At 39.3% G+C, this 22,785-nt stretch overlaps 1 protein-coding gene across 2 annotated transcripts in view; it reads left to right on the top strand.

The window, feature by feature from the left end:
* Piwil3 (piwi like RNA-mediated gene silencing 3) overlaps nt 1–22,281 on the top strand; it is a 39,708-nt gene extending 17,427 nt beyond the window's left edge. For both annotated transcript variants that reach the window (XM_019204499.2, XM_033762397.1), the window contains 8 exons: nt 8,508–8,580; nt 10,273–10,473; nt 10,604–10,707; nt 14,760–14,830; nt 15,240–15,381; nt 15,917–16,042; nt 17,351–17,498; nt 17,688–22,281. In XM_019204499.2, coding sequence (XP_019060044.1) covers nt 8,508–8,580; nt 10,273–10,473; nt 10,604–10,707; nt 14,760–14,830; nt 15,240–15,381; nt 15,917–16,042; nt 17,351–17,498; nt 17,688–17,804 — 982 coding nt within the window. In that variant the 3' untranslated portion in view covers nt 17,805–22,281. The remainder of the gene's footprint in view (nt 1–8,507; nt 8,581–10,272; nt 10,474–10,603; nt 10,708–14,759; nt 14,831–15,239; nt 15,382–15,916; nt 16,043–17,350; nt 17,499–17,687) is intronic.
* The last annotated feature ends 504 nt before the right edge of the window (nt 22,282–22,785 follow it).

Raw genomic sequence — 22,785 nt, 5'->3', positions numbered from 1 at the left:
AATGCTAGGCAAGAATTCTACCACGAAGTGACCCACGCTGGCCTTGCAGTCCTCCTGCCTCAGCCTCCTGAGGACTGGGATGACAGGTGTGAGTCATGGTGCCCGGTGGTAGCGTGCAGTGCTGAATGATATTCCATTGTCTGGATGTTACAGTTTATCCGTTCACCCACTGAAGGACATCTTGCTTGCTTCTGAGTTTTCATGGTTTTAAATAAAGCTACGGTAAACATCCCTGTGCAGTTTTGTGTGTGTGTGTGTGTGTGTGTGTGTGTGTGTGTGTGTGTGGATATAAATTTTCAACACCTTTGAGTAGCTAACAAGGAGCAAAATTGCTGGATACCATGGTAAAAGTATGTTTAGTTTTGAAGCGAAGCACTAAACTCCCAAGGTGGTTGTATCACTTTACATTCTCAACAGCCATGAGTGAGAGTTCCTGTGACCCCACATCCTCACCACATGCAGGCTGTTGGTCTTTCTGATAGGTGTGTGGGGTGGTATCTTGTTTTAATGTACAATTCTCTGGAATTGTAGTGGAGGTTCTTTTCATATGCTCACTTGTTTATCTGTGTATCTTCCTTGGTGAGGTGTTTGTTAGTGTTTGGCCTATTTTAAAATCAGGTTGTTGCCGAACATCATGGCACACTCCTATAATCTCAGCACTTGGGAGGCTGAGGCGGGAGAGTATTCATGAGTTCAAGGCCACCTGGACGACATAGTGAGTTCAAGGCCAGCCTGAACTGCAAAGTGAGGCCCTGCCTCAAAAACACACCCAAAAAATCAGGTTGCTCATTTTCTTATTGTTGAGGTTTAAGAGTTCTTTTTTTTTTATTTGTTTGTTTTGAGTCAGGGCTTTGCTATGTAGTTCAGGCTGGCCTCAAACAGTGAGCCTTCTGCCTCAGCCTTCCCAGTTCTGGGAATTATATGCATGTACCAGGTTTAGGAGTTCTTTGTATGTTTTGGATAACAGTCCTTTATCAGGTGTGACTTTTTGCACACATTTTAAAGTATGTGGCTTGTCTTCTCATTTTTATGGTGGTGTCATTTGCAGAGCCGAAAAATTTTAATTATAATGAAGTGCTGCTATTTATTCATAGCTTTGATTTTATATCAAAAGTTATTGTTATAAAAAAAGTCATGGAGGTTTCCTTCTATAAAACTCTAGGAATTCTGTATTTTTGTTACATTTAGGCTTAGAATTTTATTTTGAGTTAATTTTTATGAAGGGCTTTAAGGTCTGTCTAGAATTTAAAAAATTTTTTTACGTGGAGGTATCCAGGTGTACCAGGATCATTTTATTAGAAAGATTATGTTTTATTCCATTGTATTACTTTTGTGTGATTTTTTTTTTTTTCTTCCTACCAGGGATTGAACTCGTGACGTTGCACTTGCAAGGCAGGCGGCAGCACCACTGAGCTAAATCCCTAGTTCCATTGTATTACTTTTGTTCCTCTGTCTTTGTTCCTTGACTATATTTACATGAACCTGGTTTGGGCTATATATTTTTCTCCATTGATCAGTTTATTTTTACTTTTACTAATACCACATGCTGTGTAGTTCTCTAGCAACTCTTGATGTTGGATAGTTCGGTCTTCCAACTTTGTTTTCCTTCAGTATTATGCTGGTTGTTTTGGGCCTTTTGCTCTTTTCAGTCTTTCAGAATCATTTTGCCAATATGCACAAAATAATTGGCTGTAATTTTGTTTGAGGTGTATTACAACTGTAGATTAACTTCGGGAGAACTGATGTCTTCACAGTACTGTCTTTGTATCCATGAACATGGAATATTTGTCCATTTATTTAGTTCTTTTGAAATTTATTTCCACAGAATTTATAGTTTCCCTCACTTAGATCTTACATATATTTTGTTAGATTTATATATATCTAAGTATCTAATTTTGGGAAGAAGTGCTAAGATAAATAATAATGGTATTTTAAATTCTTTTCAAATTATACCTGTTAATTGCTGGTATAAAGAAAATCAATTGGGGGCCAGGGATTTAGTTCAGTGGCACTGCACCTGCCTTGCAAGCACAAGGTCCTGAGTTGGATATCCAGTACTAAAAAAAATAGACTGGGGATTTAGCTCAGTGGTTCCGCCTCCTGCTTCACAAGCACAAGGTCATGAATTTGATAACCTGGTACCAAAAAAAAAAAAAAATCAATTGGCTTTTGTATATTAACCTTTTATCCTGTTACCTTGTTATAATCCTTTATTAGTTCTAGGAGTTTGTTGATTCAGATTTTCTTCATAGACTTGTTGTTTACAGTTTCTACTTTTTGACTTTCCTGTGTATTGCATTAATGAGAACTTTTAGTTCAAAAGGAGTAGTGAGAAGAGGGGATACTTTTACTTTTTAAAAATTATTTAAAAATTTTCTTTTAATAATCCCTATTCTTATGAGTCATAATTGTGCTAAATTTCTGAGAATTCCAACATGCTTCCATTATTTGGTTGTGATGTTTTCTGTCTCTTCAGATTGTGTACTTTTTTTTTACCTTTTAGTATGCCTTGTAATTTTCCTCATGGCCAGATGTGATGTACCAGTTGAAAAAAGAATGTGCTATACATAGCCTTTATAGTCATGTGGTGGTAAAGTATAGGGAATTGTTGCCCTACAATTCTCATTTTCTTAATGCGGTTGTGTCTCTGGACTATGAACTTCATAAAAGGTTTAAATTTTTTCTCTCGTTTGTGTGGGACAAGATGACTAGACTGTACTGTTTGGGTACTTCCCTCCTGTCATGTGGAAGGTGGGAACTGACCAGTTTGTATTTCCCTGTCTTCATGTGGGTTAGGCTGTAGTTAACTACTTTATCCCAAAGGTGGGCTTTGTTGGGAAGAAAAGAATGCTCTAGGAATATTTCAGAAGGGGATATTTCCTTACTTTGATTGGGGACACCAGGGAATTTTCCTGATATTTTCTGTGAAGACTTGGCTGATTTCATAGAGTAGTAGTCTCCAACCTTCTTTGTACCAGGGACCAGTTTTGTGGAAGAAATTTTCCACTGACCGAGGGGAGGATAGTTTTGGGATGATTCAAGAGCATTACATTTATTGAGCATGATATTTCTATTACATTGTAATATATAGTGAAGTAATTATACCACTCATCATACTGCAGAATTGGTGGGAGCCCTGAGCTTGTTTTTCTGCAACTAGATGGTCCCATCTGAGGGTGATGGGAGGTAATGTGCTGCTTATGTCAGGTCTACTCTGTCATCTCATTTTGATTCCTGTCCCTGCAGAAAACTCTGCTTCACAAAGGTAGGGTACTGGAAATGGAAGATGGCTCTTTAGTGCTTTTGTGGCAGTCTTGGGGTATTCTACCTTGACTGCGATCCAGAACATATGAAGATTTGAAGCTGTCTCAAACATATTTTTTGTTTGTTTGTTTGAGACTGAGTCTCACTGTGTAGCTTCAGGCTGGCCTCAAACTCGTATCAGTCTTCTGCTTTAGCCTCCCAAGTGCTGGGATTATTGAAGGGTTCCACCGTGTCTGCCTCTAATGGACTTTTAAGTCCACCATCATTTTTGATCTCTAGCAGCTGATCCTCTCCTAGCACAGACAGAATCAGTTCACGTCGATTATTCCCAGATGGGCTATGTGCATCCATTCCTCTCCAGTTTGGGGGTCTTTTGTAGTGGGGAAGCAATGCTCAAACTCTTGAAAGCTGAGCTAGGTGGTCATATACTATGTGGGAGAAAGAAAGCCCTCCAGCTTACCCTCTTTAAAAATCTTTGTTAATGTCTGAAACATGTCAAAAACCCCAGTGTTTAGTAATCATCCCGTAGTACAACTTGACTTTGAATGCATCCACTTTATCAACCTGAACACAGTCCTAGCTCCCATTTGAAGTGAGAGATTGAGTTTGTGGGGTAGTTTGAATATGTCACATGAGTATGCAAGCTTTGGGACTCATTCTGAGTCCCTGTGATGTGATGGCAGCGGTGGACTGTTTCTCCAAGAGAAATTTCTGGAGGAGTTGTCATAACTCTAAAACCCTGGCCAATGATCTCTCTTTGGTAAAGGGTTTAACTTAGAAACACAGCCACTAAGAATAGTGTTCTCAGGGCAGACACATTTCATGAAGAGTGACCTTCTGGTTTTTTCTTGTGTGTGTGTGTTCACAGTTTTTTCTTTCGCACAGCTTCAGATGCTTGTCTTTTAATGCAGGGTGCTTGGTCTCCATGTGGCAAAAACAGTTTTGAAAGTTTTATGGCTTTGTTGGGTAGCTGGTCACCACATTATATAAAGCAGGCTTGGAGAATGTATATCACCTATTGTAATGAACCTGTAATTTAAGTAGGACCTGTGCTATTTTCTTTTAAATGCCTTTCTTTCCCTCTTTCCCTCCCTCCCTCCCTCCCTTCCTTCCTCTTACTTTTTTTGAGACAGTGTTTCACTATGTAGTTTAGGCTGGCCTTGAACTCATGGCAGTCCTCCTGCCTCAGCCTCCTGAGTGCTGGGAATGCAGGCGTGTGCCACCATACCAGGCTTTAAATGCCACTTATTTTGTTGGCAATGGTAATCTTCTACTGTCTTATCATTGGGTCTGTCTCCTTTTTCAAAGAAGCTTTTCAGGGATATTTTCCTTTTACTCTTTTTGGCTAGGGTTAGCTCGTGAGTTTACCAAACTTGTAACTGAGACAGTGCACAGTGGGGGAAAGAGGTGTAGATGGAAATGTTAAATAAAATAACGGGCAGGCCATGCACAGACTAAAATAAGCATTGGATTCTGACTTTGAGGCTGCCAGCTGTACAGCCGAAGTACATCAACTCGCTTGCCGCTATACAGCCTGCCACCAGGTACAGTTTGTTATTTGCCACTCACCGGCAGGGTTTTGGTATGAGTCTGCAAGCAATTGATTTATTATGCTCTCCGAGTCACCCTTGTTCAGTCATTTTTATCTGTATTTGTAGTCTCTTCCCCACTAGCATTACCACCTGTGCTCCAGCTCAGCTCATCAGGCACTGGGTTCTCCTAAGGATCATGCAGCCTAGACCCTCTGCATGTGCAGTTCGCAGGAGGGTTCATATCCCTGAGAGTCTAAGGCCACGGCTGATTCGACCGAAGGTGGTGCTCGGTTGGAAATGCAAGTAGCGGGGAGTGGTAATAATACAGATGAAGGTTCGCTTACTTGTCCACTGGTTGCTTCTTGCTGGGAGGCCCTGCCCTCTGTTGTAGGCCTCCCTGTGACTGCGGGCACCTGGACTTTTCGGTGCTCGCATTTGTCCGTGTGGCGTCCCCAGGGTGTCAGCTTGGGGTTTACGGTGCTTGGTTTGATCCTGGCACTGTTTCCCTGGGAGCTTCCCTGAGTCTCTGCTCAGGTGAGCTATAACTTCCTGTTTCTCCAATCCTGGGGGCAGTGGTTTTCCCCGCGTCCTCGCCACTGTTAGGGATGTTAGAGAATTGTTCAGTTTTTAAATTTTTTGTCAGTCTGTTTTTTTTTTTTCAGCTTTAATTGAGTTTATTGGTACATCTTAGGGATACAGTACAGTTACATTCATTGTTGGGATCTTGTACTTCTACATGACAAGTCTTGATTCTCATTTTTTCCCCTTACCCCTGCCCTCCCTTCACCCCCTTCTCTCCTCCCCATCTACAAACACTTTATTTCCATCTTTTCATTATCTCACATTTTTTTCTTTTCCCTTTTTACTCTTCCCCAACCCATCCCACCTTCCCTACACCTTTAGCTCCTTTCTTCCCATTTCTAAATATCAGTAATCTTATTAGGATCTTATGTATTATTGCAGATTATTCACACCAGAGAAACTATTCGGTATTTACACATGTGTGACTTATTTCACTTAGGAGTATATCTTCAATATGTATCCATTTTCCTACGAATGAATCTATTTGACTTATTTATTTCCTTAGGAGTATATCTTCAATATGTATCCATTTTCCTACGAATGAATCTATTTTCTCGTTCTTTTTTGGCTGAGTAGTATTCCATTTTATAGAAAAACCACATCTTCTTTATCCAGTTTCCAACGGATGGGCAAATAGGTTGTTTCCAAGATTTAGCTATTACAAACTGTGCCGCTATAAACATGGGTGCACATACTTCTCTGTGATATGATTCTTTTAGTTCTCTTGGAAAGATACCCAACAGAGGGATGGCTGGGTCAAATGGAACCTCCAGTCCAAGCTCTTTGAGGTATCTCCATATTGATTTCCATAGTGGTTGCACTAGTCTGCACTCCCACCAACAATGGAGGAGGGTTCCTTTCTCCCCACAACCCCGCCAACATTTGTTATTGTGTGATTTCTTGATAGCAGCCATTCTTTGTGGGGTGAGGTGGAATCTCAGTGTTGTTTTCATCTGCATCTCTCGAATGACCAGTGATGTGGAACATTTTTTCATATATTTTCTTGCTGCTTTCACTTCTTTGTATGAGAAATGTCTGTTCATTTCGGATGCCCATTTTTGGATCGGGTCTTTATATTTGGGGGGACTGATTGTTTTGAGTTCTTTATATATCCTTGATAATAGTCCTTTGTCTGAGGTACAGCTGGTAAAAATTTTTTCCCACATTGTAGATTGTCTCTTAGTTCTGCTAATGGTTTCTTTTGAAGTACAGAAGCTTTTTAGTAAGATGAGATCCCAGTTGTTGATTCTTTCTGCTAGTTCCCGTGCTACTGAGGATTTGTTCATAAAGTCTTTTCCTATACCAATGTCTTCCAGAGTTCTGCCTAACTTACTTTCCAGCAAGTTTAATGTTTCTGTTTTAATATTTAGATCTTTAATCCATTTGGATTTTAATTTAGTGCATGGCGAAAGATAAGGGTCTAATTTTAATCTGTGACAGGTTGATATCCAGTTTTTCCAACACCATTTATTAAAGAGGCTATCTTTCCTCCACTGAGGATGGTGAGCTCCTTTGTCGAAGATGAGGTAGCTGAGTACATCTGCATTTGTTTTTGTGTCTTCCAGTCTGTTCCATTGATCCTCAGGCCTATTTCTTTGCCAGTACCATGCTGTTTTTATCACAGTGGCTTTGTAGTATAGTTTCAAATTGGGAATTGTTACACCTGGTGCCATGTGACTGTTGCCTATAATGGCTTTTGCTATTCTAGGTCTCTTGTGGTTCCAAATGAATTTTTGGATTCTTTTTTCTAGTTCTGTGAAATATAGTGTTGGAATTTCAATTGGCATTGCATTGAATGTATATAGCAGTTTTGGTAGTATGGCCATTTTCACTATGTTGATTCTTCCTACCCAGGAGCAGGGGATATCTTTCCATTTTTTTATATCCTCTTCAATTTCTTTTTTCAGAGTGCTGTAGTTTTCAGTGTAGAGATCTTTTGCTTCTTTTGTTAGATTGATTCCTAGATACTTCATTTTTTTGGATGCTATTGTAAAAGGAATTTTTTCCCTTATTTCTCTCTCCGTGAGTTATTTGTGTATAAGAAGGCTATTGATTTTGGGGTATTCACCTTGTACCCAGATACTCTACTGAATCTGTCAATTAAGTCTAGAAGTCTTTTGGTGGAGTTTTTTGGGTCTTCAATGTAGAGTATCATATCATCAGCAAGTAATGACAGTTTAACTTCTTCCTTTCCTATCTTTATTGCTTTAATTTCTTTCTCTTGTCTAATTGCTGTGGCTAATGTTTCCAGAACTATATTGAAGAGGAGTGGTGATAATGGGCATCCTTGTCTTGTTCCTGATTTTAACATGAAGGTTTTCAGTTTTTGGCCATTTAATATGATGTTGGCTGATGGTTTTTCATAGATAGCCTTTATTAAATTGAGGTACAGACCATCTATTCCAATTTTTTGCAGGGTTTTTATCATGAATGGGTGTTGAATTTTATCAAATGCTTTTTCTGCATCTATTGAGAGGATCATATGGTTTTTGTCCTTGACTTTGTTAATATAATGTATTACATTTATTGACTTTCGTATGTTGAACCACTCTTGCATCTCTGGAATAAATCCGACTTGGTCAGGATGGATGATCTTCTTAATAATCGTCTGTATTCTGTTTGCTAGTATCTTATTAAGGAGCTTTGCATCTATATTCATTAAGGAGATTGGTCTGTAGTTCTCCTTTTTAGTTGTATCTTTCCCTGGTTTGGGAATCAAAGTGATACTTGCTTCCAGGAATGAATTTGAAAGTATAGCTTCCCTTTCGATTTCATTGAAAAGTTTGAAGAGTAACGGCAGTAGTTCTTCTCTAAATGTCTTGTAAAATTCAGCAGTGAATCCATCAGGGCCTGGGCTTTTCTTTGTTGGTAAATTTTTAATTACATTTTCAATTTCACTGTGTCAGTCTGTTGAGCTTGTTATGACTGACTGGTGACTTTAAGGCCCTTACAAGGGGAACATGAACTTAAAAGTCTGTTTTTGTTTTTGGAAAATAAACTTTGAGCTGAAATGCTTATTTGGCATTTTCTAATGTCACATTTTACATTATATTTCATTCATTGTGTGAAAGGTTTATTGTGTTCTTTGTTCATTCCCTCTTGACTACAGAGGACATACTTATTTTCCAGGTATGAAGTAAATGATGACCCTAGATCCTATATAGACACATTACGGGATTGTGTTACACCACACACAGACATGGTAAGTGTCTACTTGTTATATGTACACTCAACAGTACCTAAAACTGCATTTTGTATACTCTAGAATTTATGATGCTGCCATTGGTTTATTAAATTTGCAGTAACTGCAAATTTACCTCTATAACATAGCTGAGTTTCATTTATGAGGCTGTCATTCTTTTTGAATCCTTCCAACCACATTTATTGGGATGGACAGATATCACAGGGGGGAACAAATCAGCCTCAGTTGCTGGCACCATCTCTGTGTTCCCAGTTTTTTCTGGTCATAAGCCCTGTGATTATTACCTCCTTAGACCCATTGAGTCTTTTTTTTTTTTTTTTTTTTTTTTTTTTTTTTTCCTTTTGAGACAGGGTCTCACTCTGTAGTTCAGGCTGGCCTTCAACTCACTTATGTAGCCCAGGGTGGCTTTGAACTCATGGCAATTCCCCTGCCTTAGCCTCCTGAGTGCTGGGATTACAGGTGTGTGTCACCATGCCCAGCGACCCATTGAGTCTTAAGCAGGAGTATTTTTATGCTCTCATCCAGCTTGACTGTATCGTCTCAGGAGACAAGACCATGTTATCCCAGAAGCTGAAAATTTTGATTCCTAAGCAACAATTATGTTAGAATAATAATAATGAGAAAAAGAAAAATCTTCAGAACTGAGAGGTCATGAAAGTACTATGCATCAAAACTTGTGTGATGCAGCAAACAGACAATGGACTTACAGCCCTCAGAAATACATTCCGAATGTGCCAAGCTCCTTGAATTTTAAAGCACTCAGAAAGAGCAAACCCAAATAAAGAATGCAAAAAATAAAAGGAACAAAGCAAAAGCAGAAACAATATGGACAACAATTAACAAGTTTAAAGCTGGTTCTTTGAAAATATTAAATTTATACCCTCAAGACTGAAGAAATAAGACTAAGGCTAAACATTAGGAACAAGTAAAGTCATGGAGGCACTGGAGATTAAAGGAATGTTAGAAGAATACCACAAGTTACTGTGTGTCAGTAGGTTGAAAAATTAAAACAAGTAATTTGCAGAAAAATACGAATAACTGATATGATGAAATATGGGAAAATATTTCTCTTAATAAATGCAGATGTATTTGAAATGTCGCACCCTTTTTAGTGAAAGGAGAAAAACTACAGTATGAAAAGTACTTCAATCTGATAAAAGACATCTGCCCAAAATTTCTTACAGGCGTCACGTTGCCGAGGTGCCCATAAGTCAGGAACCAGTCTTCTAACTGATTGGGGTCTTGCTGGAAGCCTTGTAGATCAGGTGGTTGCCATGACTCCCAAGCTTGTTCTCTCCTCAGTAAAATGGGGATAATAGTAGATATATTAGTGGGTCCTTGAATTAACTGAGTGAAGTAAAGTCCTTGGCAAGTACCCTACACAGAATGATCAGCCCGTAAGTGGTGACTATCCTGAGCCTGAACCCTTGCGTTTATGTCTGTTGCACATCCTTGTCAAGGAGTAAGTTCTTTAAATGGAATACTTAGGACAAAGTATTTTGCAAGTTGAAATGGTGCACATTGCTGAATTGATTGCCTTATAGCGTTTTCCCTCTCCATACCCCACCTTTTAATGTTGTATGACTCTGGACCCTTTGTCCTCTTAGACTCCAGTATTATCTTAATAGGCTTGAGTTCTTGGTGCTGTATCTTGAGATAGTTTTAAGAGTTTCAAATTTGCTTGCTTTCAAGGTGGTTTGTGTACTGCCTGATGGCGAGAAATACAGGTATAATGAGATAAAAAGATTCCTGTGTATCCATTGCCCGGTTCCAAGCCAGTGCGTGATAGCAGAGACCTTAATACCCGGCAGTACATTGCTGACCATTACTACAAAGATCGTTCAGCAGATGAACTGCAAGATGGGAGGAGCCCTCTGGAAGGTGGAGACAGGTGTATGTAGATTTCATTACGTTCTCTTAATTTATGTTTAGTGAAATTTAGTGATCCGCTTTTAATCTAATGATTAAGTTTTGCTTATATTCTGTTCTAACTCACTTCATTATCTTTTCCTTTAAAATGAAGTTACAGAAGACAATGTTCATTGGTATCGATTGTTTCCATGATATTATAAATCGACAGAAGTCGATTGCGGGATTTGTGGCAAGCACCAATGAGGAACTGACCAAGTGAGTAAAGCTTCGGCAGCGTTTAGTTGGCAGCTGTCTATGGCCCAAAGACAAGAAGTGGACCTGATTCATATTTGTCGACAGTTCAAGGGGCTGGGAGTTCACAAAAGTTGTTGTCGGCTATGTAGTCTCTTGACTCTCTGGCAAAGTGATGCCTCCAGAATGCTTTGCATGTCGGGGTGGCCCCCTGTCAGTTTCTCTGATGCCCAACACAGCGCAGATTCGGCAGTTCCCAACCCCCAATTTATCTGTTTCTGTACAGTTCTTTGGGCCAGACAACTAGCACCACATTCTCTTCTGGATGGGCCTCTTCCAAGTCATTTAGGTGTGGCAGTGTCTCTTTCCTTGTGATTGGAGCACAGAGCATGTGATTGTAGCCCCGTGCATTGCTGGCTGTTGGCTTCTGGCCGGTCGCAGCTCCTGGAGGTTGTCACGTTCTTCCACGGAGGCCCCTCCCATCTTCCCACCACGCAGGGCGTATTGGGTCTGTTCCTCCAGAGGCCCACAGATCTGGGATCTTGACACCTTCATATATTCCCATGTAATGCACCTGCAAATGTCAGTAAACGATAAAGGTACAAGATTCACAGTAAGTCTCAGATAGCTTGAGAATTACCCAGACAGCTTGTTCAAAAAATTGCTAAAAATTTACAGTTGTGAAATATACAGATGGCTATTTTATTTCCATGGAGTTTCAAAAGATTGTTAGTACATTTGTCCATAATTATGTACAAGACCTGAGTTTTCATAAATGAAACTTATATTCTAAGCCGGAGCTATGGCTTATAAATTGTGCTGGCTGTGTCTTGTCTTCTAGCCCCTTTATATTGGTTGTTAAGCCCACAGTAAGGGTCTTTTTCTTCTTCCTGCACATCCATTTCTTTAAAATTTTTCATAAAATCCTATAGTGATCATTTTTCTTGAATTTTACAAAAAAAATTCCAAATAAAGGAATTTCTTTGATTTCAGGAATTCTAGAGGGAGGAGGTAGGTGATGGAGGTAATTAACTTCACAGAAAGAGACATTTTAATGTTTTCTTAATTTTCTAATTATTCCATTAGATCACACCTTTATGTGTTCCTGGAAATGTGCATTTATGAGTTTTTTTTCCTTCTAAGTTTAATGGTACACTTAAAGCAAACAGTGCAGTTACATTCATCATTGGGATTTTGCACCTTTACAGGATAGGTCTTGGTTCTTATTTTTTTTTCCCCATTCCCCTGCCCTCCCTTCACCCGCTTCACCCTTCCCTAATTACAAAGACTTTGTTTCCATTTTCCTAGTTTTTCTTTTCCCTCATTTCCTTTGCATTTGTGAATTTACTGTCACAGCTTTGGTAGGTGATTGGATTGTTCAAAATCATGTTTGAATACAAAACAATGTATATTTGCTCCCTTCTAATGAAATTACCTTAGTGGCCATCTTAAAAAAACAAACAAGAATTTCCCAATTGTTTGCCTAGATTATCCTAATGTACCATATAATAATATCTACATATTAGGGAGAGCATGATATTTGTCTAAATCTGGCTTAATTCTCTCAACATGATGATCTCCAGATCCACCCATTTTCCTGCAAAAGACAAAATGTTCTTCATGGCTTAATCTCCATTGTGAATATAGACCACATTTTCTTTATCCATTCATCTGTTGATGGACACCTAGGCTGGTTCCATCTCTTGGCTAGTGTGAATTGTGCTGCAACAAGCATGGGTGTGCAGGTATCTCTGTAGTATGCTGACTTTAATTTGGGGGGGTATACACCAAAGAATGGGATAGCTGAATGAGATGGTAGCTCTATTTTTAGTTTTTTGAGAAACTTCCTTACTGATTTCCATCACCGTTCTCACCAGCAGTGTAGAAGTATTTCTTTTTCTCTGTGTCCTTGCCAGCCTTTACTCTTTGTGTTCTTGATAGCCTTCTGACTGGAGTGAGATGGAATCTCAGTGGTTTTGATTTGCATTCCCTGAATGGCTAAGAATGATGAACATTTCCTCATACACTTATTGGCCATTTGTACTTCTTTGGAGAAATGTCTGTTGAGGTCATTTGTCTGCTTATTTACTGGGCTATTTGTTTTTTGGTGGTGTTTAAAATTTTTTTTCTATATATTCTAGATATTGATCCGTTGGAAGAGCAGCTGGCAAAGGTTTTCTCTCATTCGGTAGGCTGTCTCTTCACTCTATCACTTGTTTCTCTTGCTGTGCAGAGACTTAATTTGATGCTTTCTCATTTGTGGATTCTTTGCTATTTTCTGTGCTATTGGAGTCCTATTGAGGAAGTCTTTGCCTATGACTGTGGCTTAGTGTTTCCCCCATGTTTTCTTTTAGCAGTTTCAAACTTTCAGGTCTTATACTTAGGCTTTTGATCCATTTGGAATTGATTTTGGTACAGGATGAGAGATAGGGACCTACTTTCAGTCTTTTGAAGATGGATATCCAGTTTTCCAAGTCCATTTGTTAAAAGAGGCTCTTTTCTTAATGTATACTTTTAGCTGCTTTGTTCAGAATCAGATGGCTGTAGTTGCATAGGTTTGTTTCTGTGTTCTCAGTTCTGTTCCAGAGTCTGTGTCTGTTTGATGCTTGTATCATGCTATTTTTCTTACTATGGCTTTGTTGTATAGTTTGAAATTGGATATTATAATGCCTCCAGGCTTGCTTTTTTTAGCTTAGGAGTGCTTTGGTCTTTGTATTTCTATATGAATTTAGGATCATTTTTCTAGTTGTATGAAAAATGTCTTTGGTATTTTGATGATGACTGTATTGATTGAATCTGTATGTGACATGGCCATTTTAATAATTCTTCCAATCCATAAACATGGGTTTTTTTTCCCATTCTTCTGGTGTCATCCTCAGTGTCTTTCTTCAGTGTTCTGAAATTTTCATTGTAGAGGTCTTTCACCTTTATGGTTACATTGGTCACTAGGTGTTTTTTTTTTTAAATGTTATGAATTGTTTTCTTGATTATTTTTTTTTCTCAGCTAATCTATTATTTGTGAAAAGAAAAGCCATTGTTTTACAGCTGGTTTTTATATCCTGTTACTGAATTTATCAGCTGTAAAGGTCTTTTAGTGGTGTTTTTAGGGTCTTCTATGTGTAGGATCATACCATGTATAAACAAAGATAATTTGATTTCTTCCTTTCCTATTTGTATCTCTCTTATTTTGCCCTGTCACCTAGTTTCCACTTTAGCTATTGAGTAGGAGTGGTGAGAGTAGTGTCCTTTCCTTGTTCTTGATTTGGCAGAGTTTTCTTTAAGGAAGGCCCATCTTTATTTCCATGGATGCCATCTTTTTCTAAGTCGTGTTCTGATTCAGTATAGTAACATTATTTTGCTTGTCTCTTTTTATTTTTATTTTTTGGATAATAAGATAATATTGCATTCATAGGGAGAAATTGTTAGCTTTCATTGAACAGATGTTGAGTTAGAATTTCCATGTCCAAGTGCTGGGAATTCAGCAATGAAAATGCAAAGTCAAAATCTTGATTGGGTTTTTGGAGCTTAAGTCTTGATAAAGAAGCAGACAAAAACAAAAACAAAAATAAAAACATCCCATTGTGTCATATGGCCAGATGAGCTTACTCTGAGGGCAAACACCTAGTAAGGAGATAGAAACTTGAGACAAGTTTGATTTTCTTGGAGGTGTTGCAGTAGCTGTCATGGTTACAAAACAAGCTGCTTCCTCCAAAGATTAGTATGGATGAACCATTGCTTAAGACATTGACCCTAAAGCAGGGATGTCCAGGAACACTGGATTTTCATTTGACCACATTCTTCAGTGGGTGGGACTACAGTAGTCACACGTTAAAAACACAAATGAATTGAAGTAATGTTAGTAAGTGCTTCCATTTGCTTTGTGTACTTTTGAAAAAAATCTTACAAAATGCCAAAGATATGAGAAGAGACCAATAATTTTTTATCTCAATAGGGGTGCATGAGAATTAATCCTTAATTGGATACTGATAGTGATTTTTTTCTTCTTGGTAATAGATTAACTCAGAATTCAAATGATGACGTTTTAAGATTCTAACACATTTATTTCTCGGGAACAGGTGGTGCTCCCAGTGTGTCTTCCAGGAACCTGGACAGGAGCTTGTAGATGGGTTGAGTAGCTGTTTGGAAGGTCAGTGTCGTGAGGAGGTTGGAATACCCAACTCTATAGTAGTAGTTCTCTTAAAGTAGACATATTACCCTCAGAGACGTCTAGTCATGACTGAAAATATTTTTTGTTGCTAAAACTGGGATGGTAATATAGCTGGCGTTTAGTCTGGTGGGTGGAGACTGGAGATACTGTTCACTATTTTCCTGTGCATAGGATACCACCATCACCACCACCACCTAAAAGCATCACCTGTCTCAAGATTTCCATAGTGCTGTTGTTGAGAAATTCTGGGCTAGACTGAGGCTGTAGGTAGAGAAACTGTCCCGAGAGCTATAGCATTGAAAGATGAACCTAGAGATTGTCAAAAATAATACAGGCCAGTTGGTTCCAAGTTGCACTTCATTTACTTGTGTTTTTGTTTTCTTTTCAGCTGCCTTAGATTCCTGGTTTAGAAATGTACAAGAGCAGCCAGATTCTGTTGTGGTATATCGGGATGGCGTAGGAGATGGTCAACTTCAGGCCCTGCTTGACCATGAAATACCACAGCTTGTGAACCTTTTAAGAAAGCGTCAGTAAGTATAGAAATTATAAAGTGCAGACTTGGCAAGCTGTGTGTTTTAGTCTGTGAGAAAAATCTGTTTGGAGCCGGGGACCCAATATAGTGAGTGATGAGAGCAGAAGTGTAGTGAGACCATGGGCCTCAGTGGGTGGGCAAAGAGTGCTTCGCTTCAAGTCAGAGTTCAAAGCAGAAGAAAGACGGCCGTAGCAGATTGTTTTTCCCAGGTTACCTTTAGTGAATCTTTTACATCTTCTTATTTCCTTTCAAGTCTGTGTGCAGGAGGGCTCCTTAGCCTCAGAGATTCATAGATGTCCGTGAACACAGGCTGTGAGGAAGACTCTTCCATTAGGTTGTGGTTGGCTATGAGCAGACACTTTCTCACTTGCAGCTTTAGTCAGGAACGCGGGGCTAACACTGAACTGGGGCATGTGGAGGGTTGCTGTCTACAGTGCTTTTAATGGGGTCCTTAAAGTGTGATGTCTGAACACCTTGAATGTTTGAGAGACAAGACCGAGTAAACATAATGACATCTACTCTACTTTTTAAAGAGTCAAGCTAACTTTCATTGTGGTGAAGAAACGAATAAACACCAGGTTTTTTGTTGAGTGTCAAGAACATCTTTATAATCCACCTTCAGGAACTGTTATTGATGCGGCACTAACCAGGGAAGAATGGTAAGCGACTTGTATTTTTATATCTGCATGTGTAGCCTTATTACTTCACCAAAATCACTTAATCCCATTTACTCCACCTTAAGAGCACATTCTGATTCTTGACAAGTAATTTGATCCTTTTCAGAAAATCTTGGCCAGGGATTCTTCAGGATTTAGAAATTGTGATTGGTCTTGTGGTTTAGTTTCTTCATCATATTTGTCTCTGTGACCAAGTGGAGGTTAATAGTGCGATCCCCAAACACCTTTAATTATGAATATGAAAGTAGCAAGCTATGTTTACACGAACAGTTTGGCGTCATCACAAATCAAATAATATGGAATATGTGCTATTAAAATGTTTGTTTATAGCCACGTGTGGTGGTACATGCCTCTAATCCCAGTACTGTGGGAGGCTGAGGCAGGAGGATTGCAAGTTTGAGCCCAGCCTGGGCAACTTAATGAGATTTAGTGAGACCTGTCTCAAAAAAAAATATTTTTTATGAGGGTTGGAGATGTGGCTCAGTGCAAAGGCATATTAACCACAAGGTGGATCTAAAATATTGGCTATCATAATAAAGAGCATATTAAAGTAGCCCTACAATACTGGCTATAAATAATATTTACATAGGGAAGGCATTATGGAGTTAAAGCATTTGAGATTAGTACAATGATAGAGCTTCTAATTAATCTTACACATAAGTCAATTGCAGGTAAAAGTTGTAGGAAGTAAAACATGACATTTACAGGAACAGATGGTGAGAAATGAAGTCAAATTAAAAAGCAGAAGCACTGTCGGGAAAGGACTAAAAAAAAAAAAAAAAGCACCTGAAAAGTATGATAAACATCAACCTTAACATAAGACAATGCACATCATAACTCAGTACTTACAGTAAATATCAAGATGAACCTTAGCAGTTTTCTAAATCATTTGGAGAGTTTGAGTGCGTTCTGGTGATTCTTAGGGAGAAGTAGGAAGCCTCTGTCTTTGGCATATAATTACCATAAAATGCAGGGGCCACATTTCATGTGTATGAAATATGACCAAATGAAATGAGCCAGCTTTATCTCTTCCTCTTGACAAAGCCCCTTTTTTAAGTCTGAATCACACGAAAGTTTTGAGCTATGTCAATGACTTAGCTGTCCTTTCTGGATTTGCTTTGTTAGATCATTGTTTGCCAATTAGACAGGCTTCTAAATTTAAAGAAAACTTTGTCTGTGGAACAGATTTTTGCAACTTTATATACTAAATGTTTTTGCTTCCAGTACTATCGATTATCCTGTTCCTTTTCCTGTAAAGTAAACTAATACCCACCTGTTCTGTAATTTCAGGTATGACTTTTATATTGTGAGTCAGTTCTCCAAGCATGGCACCGTTACTCCCACTCATTATAATGTTATCTATGACACTGTTTGCTTGGACCCGGATACAGTACAGCGTTTAACTTACAAACTATGCCACATGTACTATAACTTCCCAGTAAGTATTGTCTCATTGATTGTTGTTTTCCTCTTCCAGTCGATAAAAGGGATTGTTCAAAACTGAGCAAAATTTCAACCTCTGAATTGAAAATCTATGAAAATTCAAACTTGGAGAAAGGAGGTGTAAGGGCAAGTATAAGGTGATATAAAATTAACAACTAAACTTCTGTTTTTCTTCTTATGAAAGGGCATCATTCGAGTTCCGGCTCCTTGCCATTATGCCCATAAACTGGCTTACTTCGTGGGGCAGAATATCCAGCAAGAGCCGCATAACTCACTGTCAGACTGTCTCTATTACCTTTGACCAACAGCGAAAGACCTGATACGACGATGCAGAAAGCTTTCTTTTGAAGCTGGGTATCTGAAATATTTTCCTAGGTTGGCAGATCAGTCGTAATATGGATTGGAAATTGGGGAATGTTGAATAGTATCAAAGAGATGGCAAAGCGGGAAAGGAACTTGTGCTAATATCTATCAGGAAGCCCCAAAATGGTACTTGTGACTGTTTTCTGTGTCACAAACTCCACACGAGGCAACTGGGTGCGACAGAAGTTGTATTTATTCAAATTTTTGGGTCTGTGTTAGAGAAAAACAGGAGTGGACTCACGCCAGTTGGATTCAGTAGTGTGGTTTACTCTCAGTCCTACCCACTGAGTTCACAAGAGATTGTCTTCCTGAAGGGTCAGGGCAGGGGGAGAACTGACAATAAAGACTCTATCTTCCAATTTACTTTTCAAATGTTAAAAAGATTTTTGTAACTAAATGTCCTGGGACACTGCATTCTAAGCAGTGTCACTCTGACCAGTGAGGGAAAGGATTAGTTAACCTAGGGTTAGCCTGCTGATTTAAAAATTGGCAGTTTACGAACATGGATACATTTTTCCTCTTTTTCCACATAAGACAGGGAATTAAGCACTCCTTAGCCTTTCTGCTTCTGTTTCAAGTGTGATATTGTTAACTGCAACATGATCAGAAGAATCTAAAGCAGATTTTTTTTTTAGATGAACTCCTCTGCTTTCCCAGAGAGCAGATACGTTTTTCTCTTTACTTAAAAAATGGTCTTTAAATAGATTCCAGACAGTGTATGAAAGCTTGGTTTTCCTATACTCCTGAAGAGAGTGTATTTTGGGAAGGAGAAAGACTAGCTTCAAAAATACTAGAAAGGGCCTATTTGAGAACAGTATGTTTGCTTCGATTATATGTTGACTAAATTATATTTACAACTTGAACCTGTCTTGTAAGAAATAAAATCTAATCATTTAAGAAAATCTAATCCAGGGAAAATTGCACCGAACAGTACTACCAAGGGTGATAAATGTAATGAAGGATGTGGCCCATGATTAAAGATGTGCTCGGGCAACGTGTTCTTTTCTGAAGCTAGAATTTGATTTAGGGTATTAATTTCTAGAAATCCGAGCAAGTAGTTTGGAAGGCAAAAATGGAAAGTTGTTGTTAAAGAGTAATGAATGTTTCCTCGAAGCGCAGTATGTACAACTGTCACTTATTCCTAGTACTGTTAAATGATGTGATTCAATAAAATGCTCATGTTAAAATCACAGATTTGAGTCTTCCTATCCATAATGTGCTTTCTCTAATTTTCTTTTTGTGTTTCTAGGTAATGGGAATTGAACCCAGGACCTTTATCCTGAGCTGCATACACTCCCTCACTCACCCCTTTTTTCAAGATCAGGTCTTGATCTTCCTGCCTCACTCTCCTAGAGTGCTGGGTATAGACATGTGCTACTCGGCCCTACTCTTTCTTGGCCTTCTTAATCTACTGATTAGGGAAAATTGTTGCTCTTCTAAGAAAAAGTGGAAATATTGCTTGGATCGGGGAACTATTTCATTCGCCTGTTAGTGTTTTGCAAATTAGCAGAAGGAACTTTGAGTATTTAATATTAATTTCCAAAAAATCTTACTGATGTACCACAGTGCCTTAGTTTTCCATTGTGGAGCAAGGGTGGGGAAGTGGGAATTAAAGGCAGGAACGTGTTAGGCTGTGTAGCTGTACAAATAATGTAAGGAAATGGACTTTCTAACTACAATAGTGAATAAATAACATACACTTGGCTCCCCAGGTCAGGGGATTCTGTATCCATGGTTCAACCAACCTCAGACTGAAAGTATTTGGAAAAAATTGTATACTGAACATATACAGACTCGTCATTAGTTCCTAAGCAATCTAGTATAACAACTCTTTTTGTTGTGTTAGGTATTTGTAATATGGAGGTGACTAAAATATGAGTAGATTGTCTAGGTTATATGCAAGTACAGTGCTTTGTATAGCAGATTTGAGCACCTGCAGACTTTTTTTATGTCTTCCAGAGTCCTGGAACTGATTCCTCATAAACCAGGGGATGATTATAGGTCAGTTCTTCCACTGGATACAGCTCAAAAAGCTGGATAAAATATTAGAAAAGAATATTGACAAGTATCACACATATCACAGCAGAGAAGAAAACCATGCTAATATCTAGCTGAAGGAAACCCAAAAAGTGACCTTGGTATTTGGGACTGCCACAGGAGGCAATCGAGTGGCTGAGAGCTTGGAGTTAGTTAGATTTATTGGTCCATGTTGAGACAAATCAGCTCCAATACCTACTTGTACAGAGCATTGTCTATGACTCGCACTATTCATTTGAGACCGATAGAAGAGGAACTGTAGGGGCTGGAATGATGTGATTGTCAGCATAGAGCGTTCCAAGAATTGAAAGGAAAATCTCATGAGAAAACTGGCACAACCAGGTTGGATGTCCACTGCTGCATCTCTTGATGCAAACTGGTGGCTTTACCCTCTTTCTTGGTTTCTTTTTTATGTCACAGATATAAATATTTTATTATTTATAGATTCTCCAACCAATAGTTTTTTCCCAATTCATTATTTCCAGGGTCTTTTGAGGAGTGTGACTGTTGGAGAGGTTTTTCAGAGACTATGATGGTTTCTTTGAATTTCTGCCTCCATGAAGCTAGCAGCACAGGCATTGCACAGAAGTGGCACATCTCATGGCTGGCTACTGCTTGTCTTGGTGAATTTACCTCTTTGTTATCAAATTACTGTAGAATTTTTCTACTTCGTGTTATACTACTATTTGGTTCTTCAGCGTTCCCCAAAGGCTCATGTTCCCTAAGGCCATGGCTTGGTGCCAGCCCGTAGCACTAGTTGGTGGGGCCTCATGTGACGTTGTCAGATCACTGGGGGCAGAGCTCACCAAGGGGATAGATAGTGGGACACCAGCCTGTTGCTCTCTTTTTGCTTTTTGACCATAAAGTAGCTTTGCTGTGCTTCCGTTGAGCTGCCTCATCACAAGCTCAGTGTAGCCAGTTGGTATGGACTGAAATCTCTCAAACCATGAGTCCAACATGTTTCCTAAGTGTGTCTTTTTCTTGCTTAGCCAACTAACACACCTTGTTTTAATATAGCTTTTCTTTGAATTAGCTCTTGCATAGCTCTCATCTTTTCACTTTATCTCCACCTGTCCATCTACTGCCTATCTAAAATGGACTCTAGTAGACAGATTATAGTTGGCTTTGCTTTATATCTGTGACGATTATGTTGCCTAGATTCCAAGTCATGCCATTTGCCATATTTCACAGTGCTTGAAGTCTCTGTTGATGGCTTCCCGTGTTGTCTTCCTTGTTCAGGACTCCTGGAATCCATTATGAGTTTCCCAGGAATCCATTATGAGTTTCCCAGATGTGTGAAGCTTCTCTAGGGAGACTCTGACAATGTCCTGCATTGGTCTTTAACCAACCATCCATCTTTGTCCCAAACGTAAATCCTCAAGTCTTTCCTACTTTATCAACATGTCTCAAGAATGAAAATATACACCATGGGTTTTTCTAGTTGCAAGGCCTTGATGTCACCCTAATAGAGACCTGTTTGGGGCAGTACTACTTCTCAGTGGAAAGGCTTGCTTTACTGCCCTCAAGTATCAGCAGTCATGCTCAGCCACAGGCCACCAGAGCAGTAGCCAGGTCTTGCTCACTACTAGCCATGGATGCTGTCATGGCCCAGGAAGCCTTTACTGAGCCTTTTTTCTCTTTTCATTGCACCTGGGTCCTCAAGTGGGTGTGAAGAGTGTCCACCACCTGGTCGCTTCCCTTCCCTGTTTCTCTTTGTCAAGTGCTACACACCACCCATGTGTGCTGCTGGCATCCTTGCCCTTGACGCATTTGCCCGCCGAGTCCACCTACAGATTTAATCTGAAGGTCACTCAGTTGTTGTAGTTTATTCTGGCTCACAGATTTGGAGATTTCAGTCCACAGTTGGCCCGTTGCTTTTGGGTCTGGTGAGGCAGCACATCGTGGTGGGAGAGCATGAGAGTAAGCCTGTCCACCATAAGGCCAGGAAGGAAAAAGAGGAGACTGGTGTGGCAAACTCATTCCAATAACCTCCCACTAGGCCCTACCTGTAAAGGTTTTTACTACCTTCCAATGGTGCCAAACTGAGAAACAAGCCTCTTAATACATGGGCTTTCTGGGAGCATTCCAGATGCAAAATATAGCATTCTGCAACTTTATTCTTTTTCAAGATTAGCTGTTTGGGATTTCTTGTTATTCTATATGATTTTCAGAGTTGGCTTTTTTATTGCAAAAACAGTATTGAGATTTTATGATGGTAGAATTTTTTTTAAGGCTAAGTACAGAATGTGCACATCTACAACTAAAAACAAAAACACCAATCAGAAACCCCAATCCCCCCAACAAAACAATGTAAAAATGGACAAAAGACTTGCTTGAATGAGGCATTTCTCCAAAGACTTATAAATGGCTACCATATATATGAAAAGATGCCATACTTCACTAATCAGGGATATGCAGATCAAAGCCATTATGCAGTACCTCTCACTTGTTAGAATGGCTATTCTCAGTAGATGAACACTGGGCTGGGGATTTAACTCAGTGGCACCGTACCTGCCTCACAAGCACAAGGTCCCAATTTTGATCCCCGGTACAAAAACAAAAAACATGAAAACTAACAAGTGCAGGCAAGGATGTGGAGAGAAGGAACACTTGTCTACTGTTAGCATGTATGTAAACTGGTACAGCCATTAGGGGAAACAGTGTGGACTAGTTCTTTAAAAAATTTAAAACAAAAATTGCCATATGATCCAGAAATCCTACTACCTGGTATATATCAAGAGTACCTGGGCCATTGCTCCAGTGCCGGGAGGTAGCCTGGGCCCCGATCCACCGTGGGAAGGAGAGCCACACCTTCTCCTGTCCCAGCCACCATCGCTTCAGTGCCAGGAAGGTAGCTGTGCGGGTGCCCCTGAACCCCCATA

This window comes from Fukomys damarensis, unplaced genomic scaffold (genome assembly GCF_012274545.1).
Source record: "Fukomys damarensis isolate Sample0158 unplaced genomic scaffold, DMR_v1.0_HiC HiC_scaffold_12, whole genome shotgun sequence".
In the NCBI taxonomy this organism is placed as follows: domain Eukaryota; kingdom Metazoa; phylum Chordata; class Mammalia; order Rodentia; family Bathyergidae; genus Fukomys; species Fukomys damarensis.
This window is presented reverse-complemented; position numbering and strand designations above follow the sequence as displayed.